This window comes from Amphiprion ocellaris, chromosome 13 (assembly GCF_022539595.1).
Source record: "Amphiprion ocellaris isolate individual 3 ecotype Okinawa chromosome 13, ASM2253959v1, whole genome shotgun sequence".
Taxonomy (NCBI): domain Eukaryota; kingdom Metazoa; phylum Chordata; class Actinopteri; family Pomacentridae; genus Amphiprion; species Amphiprion ocellaris.
Window position 1 is genome coordinate 15,427,983 of NC_072778.1, and position 18,391 is coordinate 15,446,373.

Genomic DNA, 18,391 nt, shown 5'->3' on the forward strand with positions numbered 1-18,391 from the left:
CCACCCTCCTCAGCCTCCCCATCCTCTCTCTCTCTCTCTCTCCCCCCTCCGCCATCAGCTGTGGAAGTTTAGCCATGAATATTTCAGAGCACTCGGTTACAGTACATTCATTGGTGATGGTAATAACGAGGATGCCACTTGCACAAGATGAGTGTCTTTGTTCGGGAGCAGCCAGACACCTTATTTAGCCCTCTCTGCTTGAAATAAGAGCGGAGGAAGTGGAGCGAAAGATGCTTGTAGCCTGTAGACACATTCAGAGCTCAGGAGGCAGATGTTACAAGTTTAATTAGTCCTCCTTCTGTCTACTTACTGTCTTAGTCACACAAGGAAATCATTGCTCTGTTGTAGATTAACTCATTACGGCTGGCTTAGTGCATGCTCAAACAGAAGGATTGGGAATTTTCTCACGCAGATTTGGTTAAAAGTGAATCTGAGGGCTGGTTGATTTTCTTCTTCAGGATTCAATTTTGGTTTCTTTGTCAGCCGCAGATGGAGTTGGAAGAAATTTCACCTTCTGCTCAAGGTCCAGCTCCTTCAAGTGTATCTGTGGGCACCTCGGTCTGCTCCTGGAGCAAAGGCTCCGGTCCTCAGGTCTCTGGTTTCTGTGGCTCTCAGTGTGCCGGGTTCATTTTAGAGTGAGAGGTTTAATCAGACTGGTGAGAAAGGGGATGGAGAGTCATCTTTCTTGTCAGATTCAGCTCTGCGCTCCGCTGGCTTCCAAGAGAAGAGAGATTTTCCATTTTCCCCACTTCAGTGTGGCTTTTTTTTCTGTGTTCTTCTTCAGCCGTCCTCTTCCTATTTCTACTGCTTTTCTGTCACCCCTCTCCCCTTGTTTATCCCACTCCCCCCTCCATCCTGCTACCCTCCCTGCCTTTTCTTTTCTCCTTTTTTTTTTTGTTGTTCCCTGTGGGTGTGGTTGAAGGTCACTGTGCACACACACACACTGGCTCACTTTCACAGAGGAAAGAAGTGGAGAGCGAGGCAGGAAAGAAAGGATGAGGGGAGCAGTGTGAATAGCAGAGGAGGGCGAGGGGCAGCCAGGCGGGCCGGCCGTCCACAGTACTGTGCACTCATCACTTTTTGCTTCGGACATGATTGGGGAAGTTTGGAAGGACACACTGGGTTGCAAACTGTCCAAGAATGCTAAAGGCGTCAACATCTCCTCATCAGACCCGAGGCTGACCTCCACACACATGGAAAACACGGAGCACTCGGCGCCATCACCTCCCTGCCCTCGGCTCCGACTCGGTGTCATCTCACAGTGTGAGCCATGAATTACAGGAGCGGTCCACCACTTAGCCTTGCTCTTCCTCAAGCAAAATTGACTCCGCAGCAGCTAAAATATTGTCTGTTTCACTCCACGCGTTCATCTTTCTCGCCTACGTCTGTCACCTATGTTACCCATAATTCAACTTGATTGCCAGCAGTTGTTCTGCTGGTAGCGGCTAATGAAGCCTGGAGCTGTTGGCCTCCAGCAGAGACGAGGCAGCGAGCTGCAGATGTTTGATTGAACTCACTTGTCTCCAACTCCACTCCTCCAGATTTTTTTTCCCCATTTCAGCAACATTAATTAGAGCAAACGGTGTAATTAACGGTTTTCTTGTTTTACTGACTGGGCCTTTTAATTCTTTTATTGTCACCGTTATCCAAGTTTCTTATTTGTTTTCCTACATCTTTCATTTTCTTGCTCAGCTACATTATGCATGAAGCCTCCATACCTCCATGTCGTCTGAGTTGAAATAAAAGTTGAATGAGACTTCAGCTCTAGCTGTGACTCAACCAACATCGCCTTTTATAGCAATTTATCATATTTCACAGTTTTGTAGGGAGCCACGCTGCAAAAAATGAACATTTTTTTGTGTACCAAAAATGAACATTTTTTTACAACTTAGATTTAACAATTTACTGTTATTGTTACAGATTTTCCCTGTTTGTTGAATTACTAATAATATCTATTAAAACCACAGAAAAACAATTAAATTAATTTACAAGTGAACCATAAAAAAGCTAGGTCAAAGCTGTAAATAATGTCCACATCAAAAATGTGTTTTTGTAAATGGCACTAATACTGTATTTAAATTAGCAAAATTCTTATAATTTTCCATTTTTTTTCGGTCTATGAAAGAAAATTGTGTATATTAAGGATTTAAAATGATAGTTAAGTTTTTACCATTGTTTTAGATGTCAATTTATTAGTTTTTTTTACATGATTGATTATAAAATTAATTTTCTTTGTTTAAATCTAAATATATTATTTTGATAGTTGCTGTCATTTTGCAGTTTTTTAACTATTCCACTTTAACGTACGGAAAAAAAATTTACAGTGCACAAAAGGTTTCTTTTTTGGCATATATGCAATAGTTCTTCCAACAACTGTAAAGTTCCCCTTTAACTAACATCTTTACAGTTCAAAATTGCCTAATGTCTCCTTGAAAACTTCACAAACACAACAGCGGCTGCGTGAAGACCTCATTACCAGTTGCTGTTTCCGTCTGACTTCATTTCAGCCTTCGTCTCTCTTCCTTCGAGTGTCTGTCCTCCACATGTCAGCGTATCTTGTGATTTTTCAGCCATCTCCAGCGTGGAGTCACAGCTGCCTGCGGTTCAGGCTCCCGTGTTTCTGCTGCAGCCTCCACACGTGATTAATCATGTGAAGTGGCAAAAAGCACAACACTGTCAAGACTGTGAGGGGGACCTAATGGAGTTGAAAATGGGATGTTTTGTCGTGATGCAATCCATTTTGTTCCACCACCGCCTGCTTGCTTGCTTTCACCGTGCCCTCAAACAGCAAATTCTTCTTCTTGTGCCAGGTACAAAAAAGTGAAAGCTGTGTCTATTTCAAGAAAAGATCCAGACAGTTAAAAACTCTACTGAGAACTTTTGGCTTGTTTTGGTTGTTATGAAGATGAGTGCCTGAATTGGGTCCACTCCTTCAGCCCTGCGTTCATGCTTGTTTGAGCAGCGCTCCTCTGCTCTTTTATGCAGGCCTGTATATTGGCCTCAGCACAGTACACTGGAGACTGGGGGCGAATATCGTTTTCATTTTCCACTTTTAAGACTAATCCACTGATTCTACTGTGGAAAATCAAGTAAAATGGACGTCCAGCGTGAACTCGATTTATTTTGAGCTTTTTTTGCAGTCTGTTAGACCTAAACTGACCTGCTGTTCAGCCTCTCACTCTCAGTTACCCCTCGGCTGCTGAGGGGTTCGGCATGGAACCTAATCAGCTGTACGACGCTACATTGGGGCTGAATGTGATAAAATGCCAACACCGGAGCAGATTAAATGAACAAGTTAATGAAGGTAATGAATGAGAGTGTTTCACACTGAAGAGTTTAATTAACCTCACCTCCCACCAGCCTCTCTCCACTGTAGCACCTTTTGTCACCGTATCTCAGCCGTCCTCCGTGCCGCCCACACAGGGCAATTTATCCAGTGGCCTTGTGTGCCAGGGGCAATTAATCGTGGCTCCTGCCCCAAGGCCTTATCCTGAGTCTGTAGCCTTTATCTCCATGTTTGTCACGCTTCCATAAGCACAATGCTACTCTTGACCTACTCTCCCTCTCTGTCTCATCTCACTCCATCTCCTCCTCCTCCTCCTCTCCCTTTATCTCTCCCTCATTTGTTTTTTTATTCTTGTTTTTCAGAAACACCTGCGACCACACGCAGCGAGCACTTCCTCACTGTCAGCGGTCTGTGGCAGCTTAATATGCACACACATCCACTCTTCAACTGATATTCTTGTCATATTGAAATGAAGCCAAAGTATTCATACATAAACATACCCCTACACTCACCCATATTTATGAGGACCTCCCACGGCCTTTGCTTTACGTCTCTCCTCTACAGGCATTCACCCCTGTCAAACAAACCCTCTGTCGTAAAAATATTGACCGAGATCGCTGGCCACATCCTGACAACTTTAATACACCTCAGCTGTCTCTCCTTTTCCCATTCCCGTCTCGCCTCTCCTCCCATCAAGTTCCCTCCTCTGCTCACACTCCATCCTGCCACCCCAGTGCTACATCTTGTTAAAAAGAGTTAGTGAAGCTGAAAGGCCAATCACATTAGCACGAAGGCGGTGTCAAAAAACCACTGCAGAGAATATGGTGGAAGGGTCAAATCAAATGGACATTTCTCAGATTTTAATTGCAGACGGCTAATTGCTCACATAATTATGAGTAATAAGACTCGGCCGCGCTGATCTCCAATGGATCACATTGCAATTACTTGCCACTGTCGCTGTTGGATTTGATGGCAAGAAATATCTTCGTAGATTAGCGTTTAATCCTGGTGCCCAGGATCTCAGAGGGTCTTTGAAGATGTGCGGCTGAATGTCCTCATCCACAGCCGGAGGGGAAGGCCCTGCTTCGGGTGATGGGCTGCAGCCATTTTATACTGGAGAGCTGGAATCAGTCATGGTAGAAGAGCGAGGATTTATCCAGCAGCTCGGACTCGAGGATGATTAGATGCTCAGATGCATTGAGTGGGACTCGCGATTTGGCTAGGACATGAATGTTACTGTTCCAGCTCCCTCTCACTGATAAATGTCATGGGAAGTTGGAGGAGCCAACCTTGAACCATGCTTTCATGGCACGCCAGCTCTCTGCCACATTTTGAGGAGGTGATTACAATTACCAACATGGTTCAATCGGGATAATTTCTGCAGTTAAGCTATTAAATAGCCAGAGGCCAAAATACAACTTCATCTTCAGAGTCGGAGATGCCTGGACTTTTGGGGAACAGCTTAATTAAATTATGATAACCTGTCTCTGGTGCATACTTAATTGTGTACGAGGCTCAAGGCGAGCTGTCTGTTGTCCCAAGTGCATCATGCTTAATTTCTTCAGGCCAATCTTTGTTATATTTAGCCGTCTTTAGTAGTGAAGGACTGTTTGGCCACGAAAGGCCGTGTGAAGTCTTTGCTTCTGTCTATCTTTAGCACAGTCCCTTCTCTCCCTGCATAATGTCTCGCTGTCCGTGCTTAAGCACATTTTAGAAGCATCAGGCATTATCTCTTGCTGGTCAGGGAGGCCTTTTCATGGCTTTGTGTGGCATGAAAGGGCCGTCTGAGTCGGTGGGAGAGATCATTATCCGACATGGGCTGAACAGAAGGAAGGGAACGGGAGCCGAATGTATGAGGCAGAGCCCAGGGGCTTGCTTTGACTCACACCCAACATCACAGCCTTTATATTAATCCATATTTAATTAGACTTTCCTTTAATGCACCCTCCCTGCTTGTTTACCTTTGCTGTGTTGTTTTATGGGAGGTGGAGGGAGGGAAGGGCACGGGTGGAAGGTACTGAGGTTGACATGGGATTACTATTAATAAGTACGGAAGGGAGGGAAGGTAGAGCCGAGTGAGGACTCTGGGGATGTAGCTGTTTCAATTCATTAGCAGAATATTGTAATTCAGATAGCGCCCATCAGCTCAAACAATAACCTGCCTTGATTTCGTGTGATATGTTGAAATTTCAATCAGTTTCTTGTTATTGTTTTAGCAAATGTAGAGAAACACCACTGAGGAATGAGCAACGGTTTCGACACTGATGAAGTGACGGGATGTGTAGATCGAGCGAGTCATTAGCATTCATCAGGTGCTTTTGAAGCCTTTAGTGGAGATGATGTTCAGAGAACTTTCTGCTCCGTTAAGTTCACACAAATGTCTTCCCCATCCTGTCATTGGAGAATGTCTCAGGATGACTGACTTTTCATCAGATCCATTATTAAAATCTGCTCTGCTCAGTGTGCTCTGTCATGGAGCAATAGAAACGCGCAAGTCCATTAAACTGTGTATAAAAACCCTTTTTTTCTTCTCTCATTTCTAAAATGAACATTTCAATCAGTGGTGTTGCCTCTGGGAAGGATGGCGGGTGAAGGTCAGTCTAAATTTCAGCAGTAATAATTAGATCCTTTATTAGTCTTTGCTACTGAATTCAGCTCCAAAGAGGAATGCTGCAAAGGAGAAGTGTTGGCCGGGTGTTGACTTAATGTCACCCATCCATTTTGCTTTCGCTCTGGTCTGCCTCGCAGGAGCTAGAAAATGGGAGCTCATTCATCACTGGGTTTCTCTGGCTCTGGGCACCAACATGCATTCAGTCATAGCTCGAGTGACAGACACACACAAACACTGTCTGGAACAACAGGGGGCTGCGCACACACAGATGCATCTGAATATAACTAGTATGGGGTGTAAAAATGTTTCTACTGTAATGTTATAGTGCATAAGTACGAACATCACATCACATGGCTGCTTCTTTATGTGTGTGAACATAGTCACACCTCTGAAGCTTAGTGATTGATTGACTGACAGCAGCCGAGGCATCTGTATTCTGGCAGCACACTGTGACATGAGTGACGTTCAGCTGAATGTTTTGCGAGCGCAGATTCCTCATACATTTTAAAGCGATCCTTCACTATTTCTCCATGTTTATTTACCTCTCTTTTTTTCCCTCTGTCCCTATCCAGAAAGGAATCCCTATTGGGCAGTTCTGCAAGGACTTCAATGAGAAAACTAAGGAGCTGAAGGAGGGCATCCCACTCCCTATCAGGATCCATGTAAAGGTGCGTCTGTGGGGCTGGTTGTGGGGCTGGTTGTGGGGCTGGTTGTGGGTCTCTGTAACCTGTCCCTGACCCATTACACTTAGCAGTCTTCCCTCCCACGACTGTGGTTAATTCCACTAGCCGCATAACATTACCAGAGCACTTCCATTATTCATATTCTACCACTGAAGTAAGCCTTTCCATTTGCATTCATTAATGAAGCAATACCCAGGGGAACTTGGAGTCGAGAAGCATTAAGTGCATGCAAGAGATGTGAATTGCTCAGAAAAGAAGTGTCATGAGTTTGTAGTTTTTATTCTACACAGCCGCACATTGTGCGACTCGTCATGCCCCCCTCCCACCGTTGTGTGTTGTTTCAAATCAGGAGTTGTCCTTTCAGCAGCATAAATGTGTGTTGTAATGAGGTTTGCGTTGTAAGGAGGGGAAGTCTAATCCTTTAAAAGGCGTGAATTTATTTTGACATGCAATATCCAGCAAGAGCTCTGTCATCACATCTGAGGCCAAGCTGGTAACCATCAGCGCCATCTACTGGTGGTCTGAAGTGCTGCGCCTCTTCTGTTTTCGCTGCACTGTGTGTGTTCTGTGTGTTTAATGTGTGCATGCAGCGTGATTCAGCCTCTGACACAAACATTTCTCAGCCGGCTTTCACCACTTCAGTAGCTTTGACTGCATCTCACGGTGCCTTTCATCTTACTTTAAAGCAACAGATTGACTTTTTGGACAACCCACTTTTTCACTGTCTTGCAGAGAGTTAGATGAGAAGATCGATACCACTCCCATGTCTGTGTTAAGTTAAGAGTTAGAGCTGGAAGGCAATTAGCTCAGCCTAAAAACTGGAAGCAGGGGGCACCAGCCCATCTGGATCTGTCCAAAGTTATAAAAGTCAGACTGCCGGCACCTCGCTAATTATGTATCTATCATATTTTTTTAATCCACACACAAACAGACATTGACCGAGATCTGGAGCGTTTGAGAGCCATGTTAGCAGCACTTTCTGCTAAATGCTGACGTTTATCACACGTTGCAGCTGAAGCTCATGACTCAGATGTAAACAGCTAAACTCATCGCTGGTGTTTATGCTGCAGAAGAAAAGCTGACAGTGGGGTCTGCTTTCAAATATCTTTGTGTGACAATCGATTCTAATCTTACATTTAAAGGTCCCTTATGGTGAAAATCCATTTTTATTGTGTTTTGTATGTTTTATAAACTCAGAGGTGTAAAATAAAACTGAGAAAATATGAAGATGTATCTTTTTGCCATTGCTCCAACCAAACCCCCCGAACCCACCACCTCCTTTGACTAGGTGGCCTCAAAGCTTTAGTTTCTCTGTAGAAACTGAGTCACTAAGATGATGGTCTAAAAATTTGCCCCCCTAACTGCCCACTGCTTCCTGATTCGCCATCCAGAATGAGCAGCTGCTTCACAATCAGCCAGGTTTGTTTACTTTAATCGCTCCTGCTAATCTAAAATGTATCTGCCAGGAGCAAAACATGCCAAATGTTCTGCTGTTGGCTGCAAGAGTGAATAGAAACATCCTGCACTCCCAGCATCTCAGGAACTTAAGAGCAAGTGGATTACTTCTATTATTGATGGTAATGTTACCACAAAAACAGCAAAATCTAGCATGTTGCTTGGCCAATGTGGCTACTGGTACCATTAGCTTTGATTGTTTGCCCACAGGTCAGAGCTCTGTGGAAACTGTACAGCTGAGCGACATTCAGACATGGTGGAAACTTTGACTAATTTAAACCAATAAACAATAACTGGCTGGGTTACTGGGTTTTCACCTGTTGTACTTCAGTGCAGCCTGAGCTCAACCGGTGTTGGCTTCTCTTAGCTTCTCTCCTGCTCTTTGTGCTCACATATACTGCATTTTAATACAACCAAATTCCATATAAAGCTGTTCTCACTTACATATTTTACTGTTTGTTGTCAGACAACAGGAAACAAAATAGTGGCTGAAATGCAGCCCTTTAGACGACGTGTTAACAAGCAGTCACTTCATAGGACTTTACAGGCAGCTCTGCACCGCTTATTTTAAAATTGTGACGGTGTCTGACAAACTCGCAATATGCATGACTTAAAAACAACTTTGCTGTGACTTGAACTGTATTACATATAAAATGATCACCCCTTTGCAATACTTTGAGCTGAGAAGTTAAAAGACCGTCTCTGTGAGACTTTCATTAACTTGTTGAAAGGGGGAACATTATGAGATCTTCAAAAATTATTTTAAACGGTAACAAATGTAGCAAGTTTAACTTAAATAAAAAGTCCTCCATATCAGATGCTGTTTAACTACTAAGGCAGCAGCACTGTACTTCAGGGCCATGATCATGTCCCACTTGTCATAGTGTTTAACAAGCCGGGTACAAGCCTCGTGTACGACACTTAAACCTGTACACTCAGTATACCATGAGGCTTTTAAGCTGCTTGAGAGGAAGCCAAACACCCATCACCACTGTTACTGCCTAAGAAATCACAGCCTACTGAGCTGGGACAGTCTTATTTTACTGATGTTTGTCTTGTCACTAAGATTCTACATGGTTTGACTCCTCCCCCTATTAGTGTCTTCATAAAGCAGAAAGCTACTGATGACAGACACACTGATTCTGTGGTCAGAGGTGATTGTTTAACACCTGTGAGAAGGACAGTCAGCTTTTTCACTGAGGGCAACACTGATCAGGGGCTATGACACATATGTTGCATTTAAAATTAATTTTAATTAATAGGTAAACAACAATCAAACATGTGAAAATGCCCAAAGATATTCAAAGCTTGCTTTGTTGTTTTATTTTATGTGCTGTTGTCATTGTTTTCCTTATGTGTTCTTATGGTGTGTGTTGTTATAATGACAGTCCTGTTGTCCCTGTCTAATGTAATTTATGTGTCCTTGTGTCTGTCATCACATCTACCCAGGGACTGCATTTGAAAATTAGACAGTTAGCTAAACTGACAGATTTGCAGAAATGTCTATTATTGTGCGCTGTCACTGTAATCCTTAACTGCATAAATGAGAGCACCATTGATTCTGCAGGTGTTTGAAACCAAATTTTGCACAAATTAAAGCCTTGATCAAATAAAGCTGCCAGAGGAAAAAGTCAGGAGATCACCCCATGTTTTACAATTCATCCTGAGAGAGGCATGAATGTGGGTATCAAATGTCATGGATATCCATCCAATAATCTTCTAGATATTTCAGCTAGAACAAAGTAGTCCATCAGCGGAACGGCTGACAAACTGACCTTATCATTAGAGTTACACTGTTAGAATGGCTTAAACTGCATGTTTTGGTTTTACAAAGAGTTTTGTACTGAAACAGACTCGGTGCAGTAACCACCCGGTGTCTGGTCATCACAGAAGTTGCCAGGCAACAATTTATGTTTGGATGTATGGCTTAAGAAAACAACATACAGCTTGCTAATGAGTTTTAGAAGTTCAGGCAGATGTTTTTCTGGACAGACTCAAGCTAGCTGCCTCTCAGTGTTTCCAGTCTTTATGCTAAGCTAAGCTAATCCCCTTTCATCTCAGCAGCTAGTGGGGTTACTGCTCCTATAAATGTTCTTCTCACGTCTGCTTCTTTCTCCGACTTTGTAATTTTCCCTGTCTCATTTTGCCTGTAAGAAAAATCCTGCTGCAGTAGATGTTTGTGTTCCATTTTATAAAAGGGAGGAGAAAACAACATCAAGTTATTGGACCTTTATAAGCAATAGCTTCTCTGTAGATAGAGAAAATTTGTTCCTTTCTGTCGAAAGGTCAGTACCGTTAGATAACATGACTCTGATGACAAATCACCTTCCTCTGTGGTATCTTCTCAGCTCAGCCTACATTTTATATTGTCTGCTGTTAGTTTTTTATGTGACAGATAACAGATGATCCAAAGTAAACTTACCTCTGATGATTTATTGATTGGATTGAATGTCAGAGTTTAGTTAATGAAGGTCCCCAGCCACAGAATGAATTAGAATTACAAGAAACGGGTCAGAATAATCAGTGAGGCTGAAGAGATTATTGTTATTTTGGTTCTGAGGGGAGTAAATGAGGCTGGAGAGCAGATGTGCCGCAACATTTAAACAAAAGAATTACAACATCTCGGGCTGACGATTTAGGTTGCTTTAAAGTTACATAATATGTTAAAGTGTTTATGCGTTATTCAAAGCTGCAGTGACCAGTTTTTTATACAAACAGTCAATTAAGTGATTATGTGTGTTGTGAAAACATCTGCTGGTAGCGATAAATCAACACAGAATTACCACCTGACTCTGCAGTTCCTCTCAGCTCATTGTTTTGGGCGGTATTCTGTAGCTTTCCTCTACTGATTCAGTCTCATCCGTGTTATTTTCTGCCACTGTTGGCAGGAGTTCAGTGAAAAAGCTCAGATAAACCCCCTGAACTGTACCTGCTCAGCACCACAGAGCAGACTGTGGCGACTGGACATAGTGGGGCATTTAGCAGCTGAAGAGTCAGATATTCTCCTGAGGAGAGACCAAAACCAGATTTAAAAAAAAAAAAAAAAAAAAAGCGTAGCATTTGGGCTTAAATTCATCAGGAGGCCAGAAACACAAAATCAATAATAATGTTGCTTTGTGTCTGCTGGATGTGACAATAAGCCACTCTTTGCTTCCAGATTTGACTTTATGTGGTGATATGTCAGTGTTGCTGCATGACATCCAAGTAACAATAAATCATTAAATGCAGTTTTAAATTATGCTCTCCTATTAATACACAAAACAGTAGTTCATAATCAGTGACAGAAAAAAAATAATATATTACCTTTTGTTTGGCACAGCAAATGACATAACTAATAACCCTGAATAAACAACTCTGATTATTAAAGTAGAGCATCTGACAGTGATGAAAGAAAAAACAAGTTCACCGATCCAAAGGGTAGGATTACAACTGGGAATTAGTTTTCATAAAAAAAAAACTCAAGGCACACAGCTTCCAGACCCCAAGGGAGACCAGTTGTGTGTTTATTTTTGCTTTATTAGTGTGACAATAAGGGATTTTTAAACTTTTTACAGCTTATACAAATAATCTGCCTCAAACAGTTGAAGCCCCAGACGTGCTCCAATGCTGTGAAAAGTCAGTCCAAGTGATGTTTTTACTTCGGTTTTAAATTAGCTGAAATTGCGTTGAGAGTTTCAGCTGAAGTCAGCAGTTCAGGAAAACCTAATGACTCATGTCGGAGTCAGAAAATCATCCTCTGATTTCAGTTATTATTCTGGGTCAGAAGATGAGAAAGTTAATCCGTTCCATAATTAAAACCAAAGAGATGAGTTTGGTGTTGTGCTCCTGACAGTGTGGTGGCAGCTTCAAAGCTGATTTTAAACCGTCATGCGGAGGTAAAGTTGTGAACTAAGTGTCCAATGCTATGTGGGGAATTTCAAAGTGTAAGTGCAGTGTTAATACCAGATGTGTTTCTTCTGATGTTAGAAACGACACATTTATGTCACTAAACCCACCAAATATGGCCCTTCATGGAAATTCTAGGTGTTGTTAAACTGGTCTTAAATGACTGTTGCTGTTGATTTTTCCAGTGCTTCAGATGATGTTAACAGCAGTTTTTTACAACTGCACACAGCTTAAATGTCCGTGTTCATGCTGTAAATCCCCCTGGCATGTAGTACACACAATCAATAGAAAAGAAAAACCAGCAACAAAGCTGTGGAGTGGACTAGTTGTGTAATGATTTTAAATGTCAACCATGTAACAGTAGCGTCCTATTTCACAGAATATCAGTCAGTTGATGACATATGAGAGACAGGAGTGTGACCCTCAATAGAAGACACCATTTTACTCACCACTCTTGTTGCCATTGCTGCAGTTTGTTTCTTCAGGACATATTGTTGGTGCATGCTGTGAAACTTCAGACCAACTCCCTGCAGGTCACACCAGGAAGATTTTTAGTACAGGGGGAAAATGTGAAATCATTGCATTTAATGGAAATAGTTGGTACAATGTCCCTTTCATTCAAACATCTTGATCTTATACAATTCCAAATTCTAAATTCTAGGAATTTAAAATACGATAACTATTGTAGAAGAGTGTAAGAGTTAATTTTGATGCAGGAAGTGGTATCTTAAAGGGTTTTTTCATCAAATATCCTTTTATTTTGCTCGATGAAGTTGCCGCTAGGTTGTAGTTCCATGCCTTTCCCATTAAGCCGGGGATGTCAAACTCATTTTGGTTCAGGGGCCACATAAAGCCCAGTTTGATCTCCAGTGGGCCGCACCAGTAAAATCACAGCATAATAACCTGTAAACCACCACAACTCCTACTTTTCTCTTTCTTTTAGTTCAGAAAAGTGCATTCTGGAGGCTCTATATGCGACCTCCTTTGTGAAGGGATAGCAAATATAAGTTTGAACACGGGAAATTTGAACATCAGTGGACCAAGTACACTGAAGTTAAATGACACTATGTTGAAAAATAATGCAAAACCAATCTTTCTCATGTGGCATTTTCTGGTGAGATTGAGAACTTTTGAAGTAACCTCGAACCTCCATGGCTGAATTTACGTTAATCGCGCTAATACATGAAAGCCTGGAATGGCTGTTGAGGTTTATCAGGTTGAAATAATGAGCCTGCGTTTGTCTACCTCTGTCTGAAATCGAGCAAAGCATTTTTCAAAAAGTGCAAAAAAAAAAAAAAGAACTGCAAAAATTCAATCAAAATTTATTAACAGTAACTAGCATCAATGAAGGTTATGAATGGTAAAGTGAGTGATTGAATGAAAAAAGATGACTAAACAATGCTTTAACCTCTTGACGCCTAATGTCACGAATTCGCAGCATACCACTTTCTTTCAGACTGCAAAAATCTCTTTTGTGTACAGACCAATAACTGTTTCATACAAATATACAAATGTGTACAACCTTTCTGAAAAGAACATATGCCTATATCCACAGACTGATGCCGGTTTGTGCATATTCAATACGTACCTCGGAACCTTTTGCAAGCACTGGTTTCTTGTAGGACCGTTCGGAGTGGGACCTAATTATTATATATCTGTTATTATTATTATATATCTGTTCTGTGTAATAGACAAATTAACAATATCCATTTATTTTAGCATCAGCTGGAAAACAAAACCACAAAATAATGTTTTTTTATTTAATTGTAAATAAATTCAGGAGTCAAGGGACTAATTGATTACATCTCTTGACTGGAATGAGCAAAAGTTTTTAACACTGAAGAACTTATGACCTCTGTGTCTTCATAATCTTGGCTACAAGGACATTTATTATTTAATTCATGAAAGTCTCGTGTTAACGTGCCCAAGTCCAATCAGGTATTCACTGCAGCTCCTCTGTGTCTCCTCAGCCTGACAGAACATACGACCTGAAGATCGGCCAGCCCACGGTGTCTTACTTCCTGAAGCAAGCGGCAGGCATCGCGAAAGGGGCTGGAAAAACAGGTGAGTAGCGCTGCTGCCGTTATATTTCAGCTCCCACTTCAGTTTTCCCCTGCTGGCCCCATCCTGTAACGGACACGCGCCTCTCCACGGACTTGGTTTTTGAGCTTTGCTGTGATTGATGTTATATTCATGACATGCGGGGGAACTGCAGAAGAGGAAGGAAGTGGCAAAGGTTATGTGTTAAGAAAAGAGAATTATGGATTTCCACCTTTTACGCTTCGAGCTATCTCCAGCTTCGATTCAGCTGTTCACTCCTAATCCCACCCCGGCACCCTCTCATCATTCACACCTGCACACACACGCACTTCCCCTCGCTTTGTCGTCCTTTGTGGCAAACTTTCCCTGATACATTTATTGAATTTTTCGTCCTGTTTTATTCATGATTTCACTTCTGTTTTGTGTGTGTGTGTGAAGGCCACGAGACAGCCGGGATGGTGTCGGTCAGAGCAGTGTATGAAATCGCTCAGGTGAAAGCTCAGGATGAATGCTTCAAAATGAGGAACACCTCCCTTGAGAACGTCGTCAAAAGCATCGTCGGTTCAGCTCGCTCCCTGGGAATCAAAGTAGTCAATGAGTAAGTCCTGATTCTGTTCTCGGTGCTCTTATGATCTCATTTCATTAACCTGAGATTGTGTAAACGGGACCAACAGAGGACACAGATCCTGGTTCAGTGTGTCGTCTGGAGATGCTGTTATGCCTCCAAACTCCACTAGAGGTCAGATGAGTGACTGACCACAGTGGCCACGATCATGAACCTCCACAGCAGCTTCAGAGTGTAATGAAATGCAGTACAACAACCTTGAAGCAAACCCAAAGGTCTCAGTTAAAGATTGAGAAGTTCCTTAGGTTCTTATTTGACTTGTTTTTGGGGCATTTGGATTTTAATTCTGATATCAGAATTATTGAACCACAAACCAGAGACCTTGTTCACTACAGCAGGACCATACAGCCCTACTAGGAGCAGAGTCTCCTTTAGTATTGAGTACACGAGCTAACACTGCATTGTGCATTGTGCATACTAAGCTACATTAAGCAGGTAAATTAGAAGAGAAATTGAAATGTTTCAGAGCAGAAACAGTCTTCTCTAAAACTGAGATTGTGTCATAATTTGTTCCTGAGTGTATTCGCTTATCCCTCCAAACCCCCAAACCTGCTGGCGGTTTTGAAAGTCCTGTTGTCTTTATAAAAGCACCAAAACTGAACCATTGACAGAAGAAATCGTCAGTTTTTTGACTTTCAGATGATCTTTGAGTTACTTTCCTGTGATGTACTGTTCCCTTCAAACTCATGCTGCAGCATAAAATTCAAAATGCAACCAAATCTAAGCTTGATATTGTGAAAATGACTTTATTCTGTATGAGTAATTTACAAATTCACCAAAAATAAACTCTTTGTTTTGGGTAGATTCTGTGAAAGCAAAAATATCTGCGCTCCTCGGTGCAGCTGTGAAGCATAAGTGACTCAGACTCTGACAAAAATTGAAGGACAATTCAGCTAAACTGCAGACTGAGTTTACACAAAGCAAAGTGGATGAAAACAGATTTTAATGAAAAATGAAGGACATGAAATATCTTACTAGTAACACGTGGACACTTGGAAAAAATTTCAACATGTCGATTTCATGTTTTTAGAAATGCTTGTAAAATTCAGAAGACGTTTCTGAGTTCTTTCTGCTTCTAGCCATGACTGTGTTTTTTCCATTGAGATGCATCACTTGAGCAAAAATGTGCAACAAACCTGCCCAGCAACTGCCTGGAGTTCAGAGGGTTAACAGCTAATTTCTTGACCCTTGCAGTTCCATTCTAGTACCTCACTGTGCTTAAAGTGGCTATACTGAATCTACTTTACTTCTGCTGCCAGTGCTCCACATATCACTCAGCATTCAGAGCTGAATGTTCTCCTTCAGTTTTAGTGTTTGTGGCTGATGTGATTTCGCTGCTCAAGCAGGTTGCTTTAAATATCTGTCTGCGGCCAAGCTAAGTAATTATATTATACCTGGTTGTTGAGTGCGCTGACTGCCCCGCTCTACATATAACAACTTGAACATAATAACCTGACAACGACTGAATGGAATTACAGGCTCTCTCTTTGTATGGCTAAATCCCTTTCTGGGTGGCCTGGTTTATCTTGTAGCATAAGCTGCACACAAAGGCTCTGAGTAAGTTAAATAAAATGCCCTTTAACTCAGCATGCATACCAAAACTTTGACTTTGAATATGCGGTGCACACAGGCAATGGAGGAGCGGCTGCAAATGTAAGAAACTCTCCAGAAACGGATAATAAGTTTGAAACCTTTGAGAAAACTAACTTCTTTTCTATCTGAGGATTGTATCATTCCAAGATTGCAGTGTCAGTGTTCAGTGGTGTTGCCTTGTTAGCATAAAACAGTTAATTGTGTTTATTTTTTTGCACACTAACTGCAAAAACGGCATCACGAGACACAATATAATTCATGATGTGTATAATCAGTCTGTAATGTGCAGTTAGACCTCATGAATTCTGCAGACATTAGCTGCTAGAACTTTGTGCCTTTTTATTGGATTTCATTTAGATGCAACATTTGCAAACCTGCTTGCTTTGCATCTTAAGATCCACCTGTATTTTTCCTCATATTTTCAGATATTCATTGCTTATGACGTGCACCGACTTCCATTTATTTTGCCATCAACTGTTTGCGTTTTGTATTCAAGCACAATCATCCACTTGCACCGTTCCTGCCTCTGCTTCAGTTAATGATGTTGTACTTCTCCCAGAATGAGTTTTTCCCCCTTACTTAAAACTTATCATATCTTGGGGCAGGAGCACATTATCTTTTATTGAGAGTACTGTCAGCGGAGAAATTGACATCTCTGCATCTTTTACAATGGATTTTTCCCCAGATGGTTGTTGAACACTGCTGCATTGTGGTGAGTCCAGAAAGAAGCCAATTCTCTTTGATTCTGGGTAACTCACCCAAAAATTAATCTGAGTTAATGTTGCAGATGGCTGAAGAATTTTCTGCTATCAGTTAGAAATTTCTGCTGCTAAACGTCACTGCATAGCTGCTGGAAATGTGCTGATGTAACGTTTGTCATCCACATTTGTTCAGTTTCATTACGGTTTAAATCACCAATCTACAAAAATGTGTGTCGTTGCCAGGAAATCCATCTTTAACATTTGTCTTTAGAGAGTGATTGTGTGTTACTGAAGGTTCCTGTAACACTTGAATATCATCTTTTCTTCCTTATTTCCTTCCCTGTCTTCAGTCTTTCAGCTGATGAGTACAAAGTCTTCCTGGAACAGAGAGAGGAGAAGTTGAAAGCAGATGCTGCAGCAGCTGCTGCCGCTGCAGCTGAAGCTTTGGGCAAAAAAAAATGAAGACCTGCAATACTGACCTCGCATTCCTGTTTATATTGACTTTATACATGTACTGCATTCATGCAAAAACACTGTTAATGTTGTCCGGTAGATCTGAATAAACCGTCAGTTGTTACATGATTCTGTTTTTCCCTCGTCTTTATTCACATCTGATATTAAAATATTTTAATTTCAGCGTTTACATCACCTACATTTAGGCAACAAAAACAACCACTGAGGTGCAGAAAATATTTATGACCCTGAGTGATTCATTTCCTCTGAGCCGAGCTAATGAAAATGTAATTGCTCTGTCTTGGAAGGATTTGTATATTCAGTCTCTTTGATGTTTTTATCTATTATTAACACTTCTGGAAGCAGCTTGGCTGTTTGAAAGGTTGTGCAGATGGTTCCCTGCACATTTCACACTTTTTCTATCAATCTGGGATCTAAAGGGTTCATCATATGAATTATTTCAAAAATCACAGAGAGGAAGTCTTGAGATTTATATATTCCTAAGGAGTCAGGATCTTTTCATCTTATCATAAATTTGTGTTGTTCAGATTAATGTTCATTTTAATTTTGTTTAAACATGTTTAGTCACATATGTTCAAGTCATTTATCAAGCAAAAAATGAAAATTCAGTTTCTAAAATGTGAAGATTGCTTACTTATAGATTTCTAAATTGTATAGTTTGATGGTACTAAACTGTCGGTTGGACCAAAGAGACATAAAGATGTAAACTTGTACGTTTTTGCAAATCTGTTACATTTTAGTGTAGTTTTTATGAGCATCAACTTCAGACATGATGTAACGACTCAAATACTGAAACAAGGAGGAGCAAATAGTAAAATGGATTAACTAAATTGAAGAAAATAGAAAAACATTCTACTCTTGCAGTGATATTGCAAGTGGTCCATATTTTTAGCCATTCATCAATCAAACTTCAACAACATTTTGAACCTGTGCCTTAAAGCAGAAAACATATTCATTAATTATTTTTATTAGAAACAAAATTGTAAACTCATTAGTTATTATCTGGCGTAGAACCAGGCCTAATGATTTATCATCAGT

At 41.2% G+C, this 18,391-nt stretch overlaps 1 protein-coding gene across 1 annotated transcript in view; it reads left to right on the plus strand.

Moving 5' to 3' along the window:
* Window positions 1-17,461, plus strand: part of mrpl11 (mitochondrial ribosomal protein L11) — a 42,946-nt gene extending 25,485 nt beyond the window's left edge. The window contains exons 3-6 of the mRNA XM_023284873.3: window positions 6,470-6,565; window positions 13,891-13,984; window positions 14,399-14,558; window positions 17,230-17,461. Coding sequence (XP_023140641.1) covers window positions 6,470-6,565; window positions 13,891-13,984; window positions 14,399-14,558; window positions 17,230-17,341 — 462 coding nt within the window. The 3' untranslated portion in view covers window positions 17,342-17,461. The remainder of the gene's footprint in view (window positions 1-6,469; window positions 6,566-13,890; window positions 13,985-14,398; window positions 14,559-17,229) is intronic.
* The last annotated feature ends 930 nt before the right edge of the window (window positions 17,462-18,391 follow it).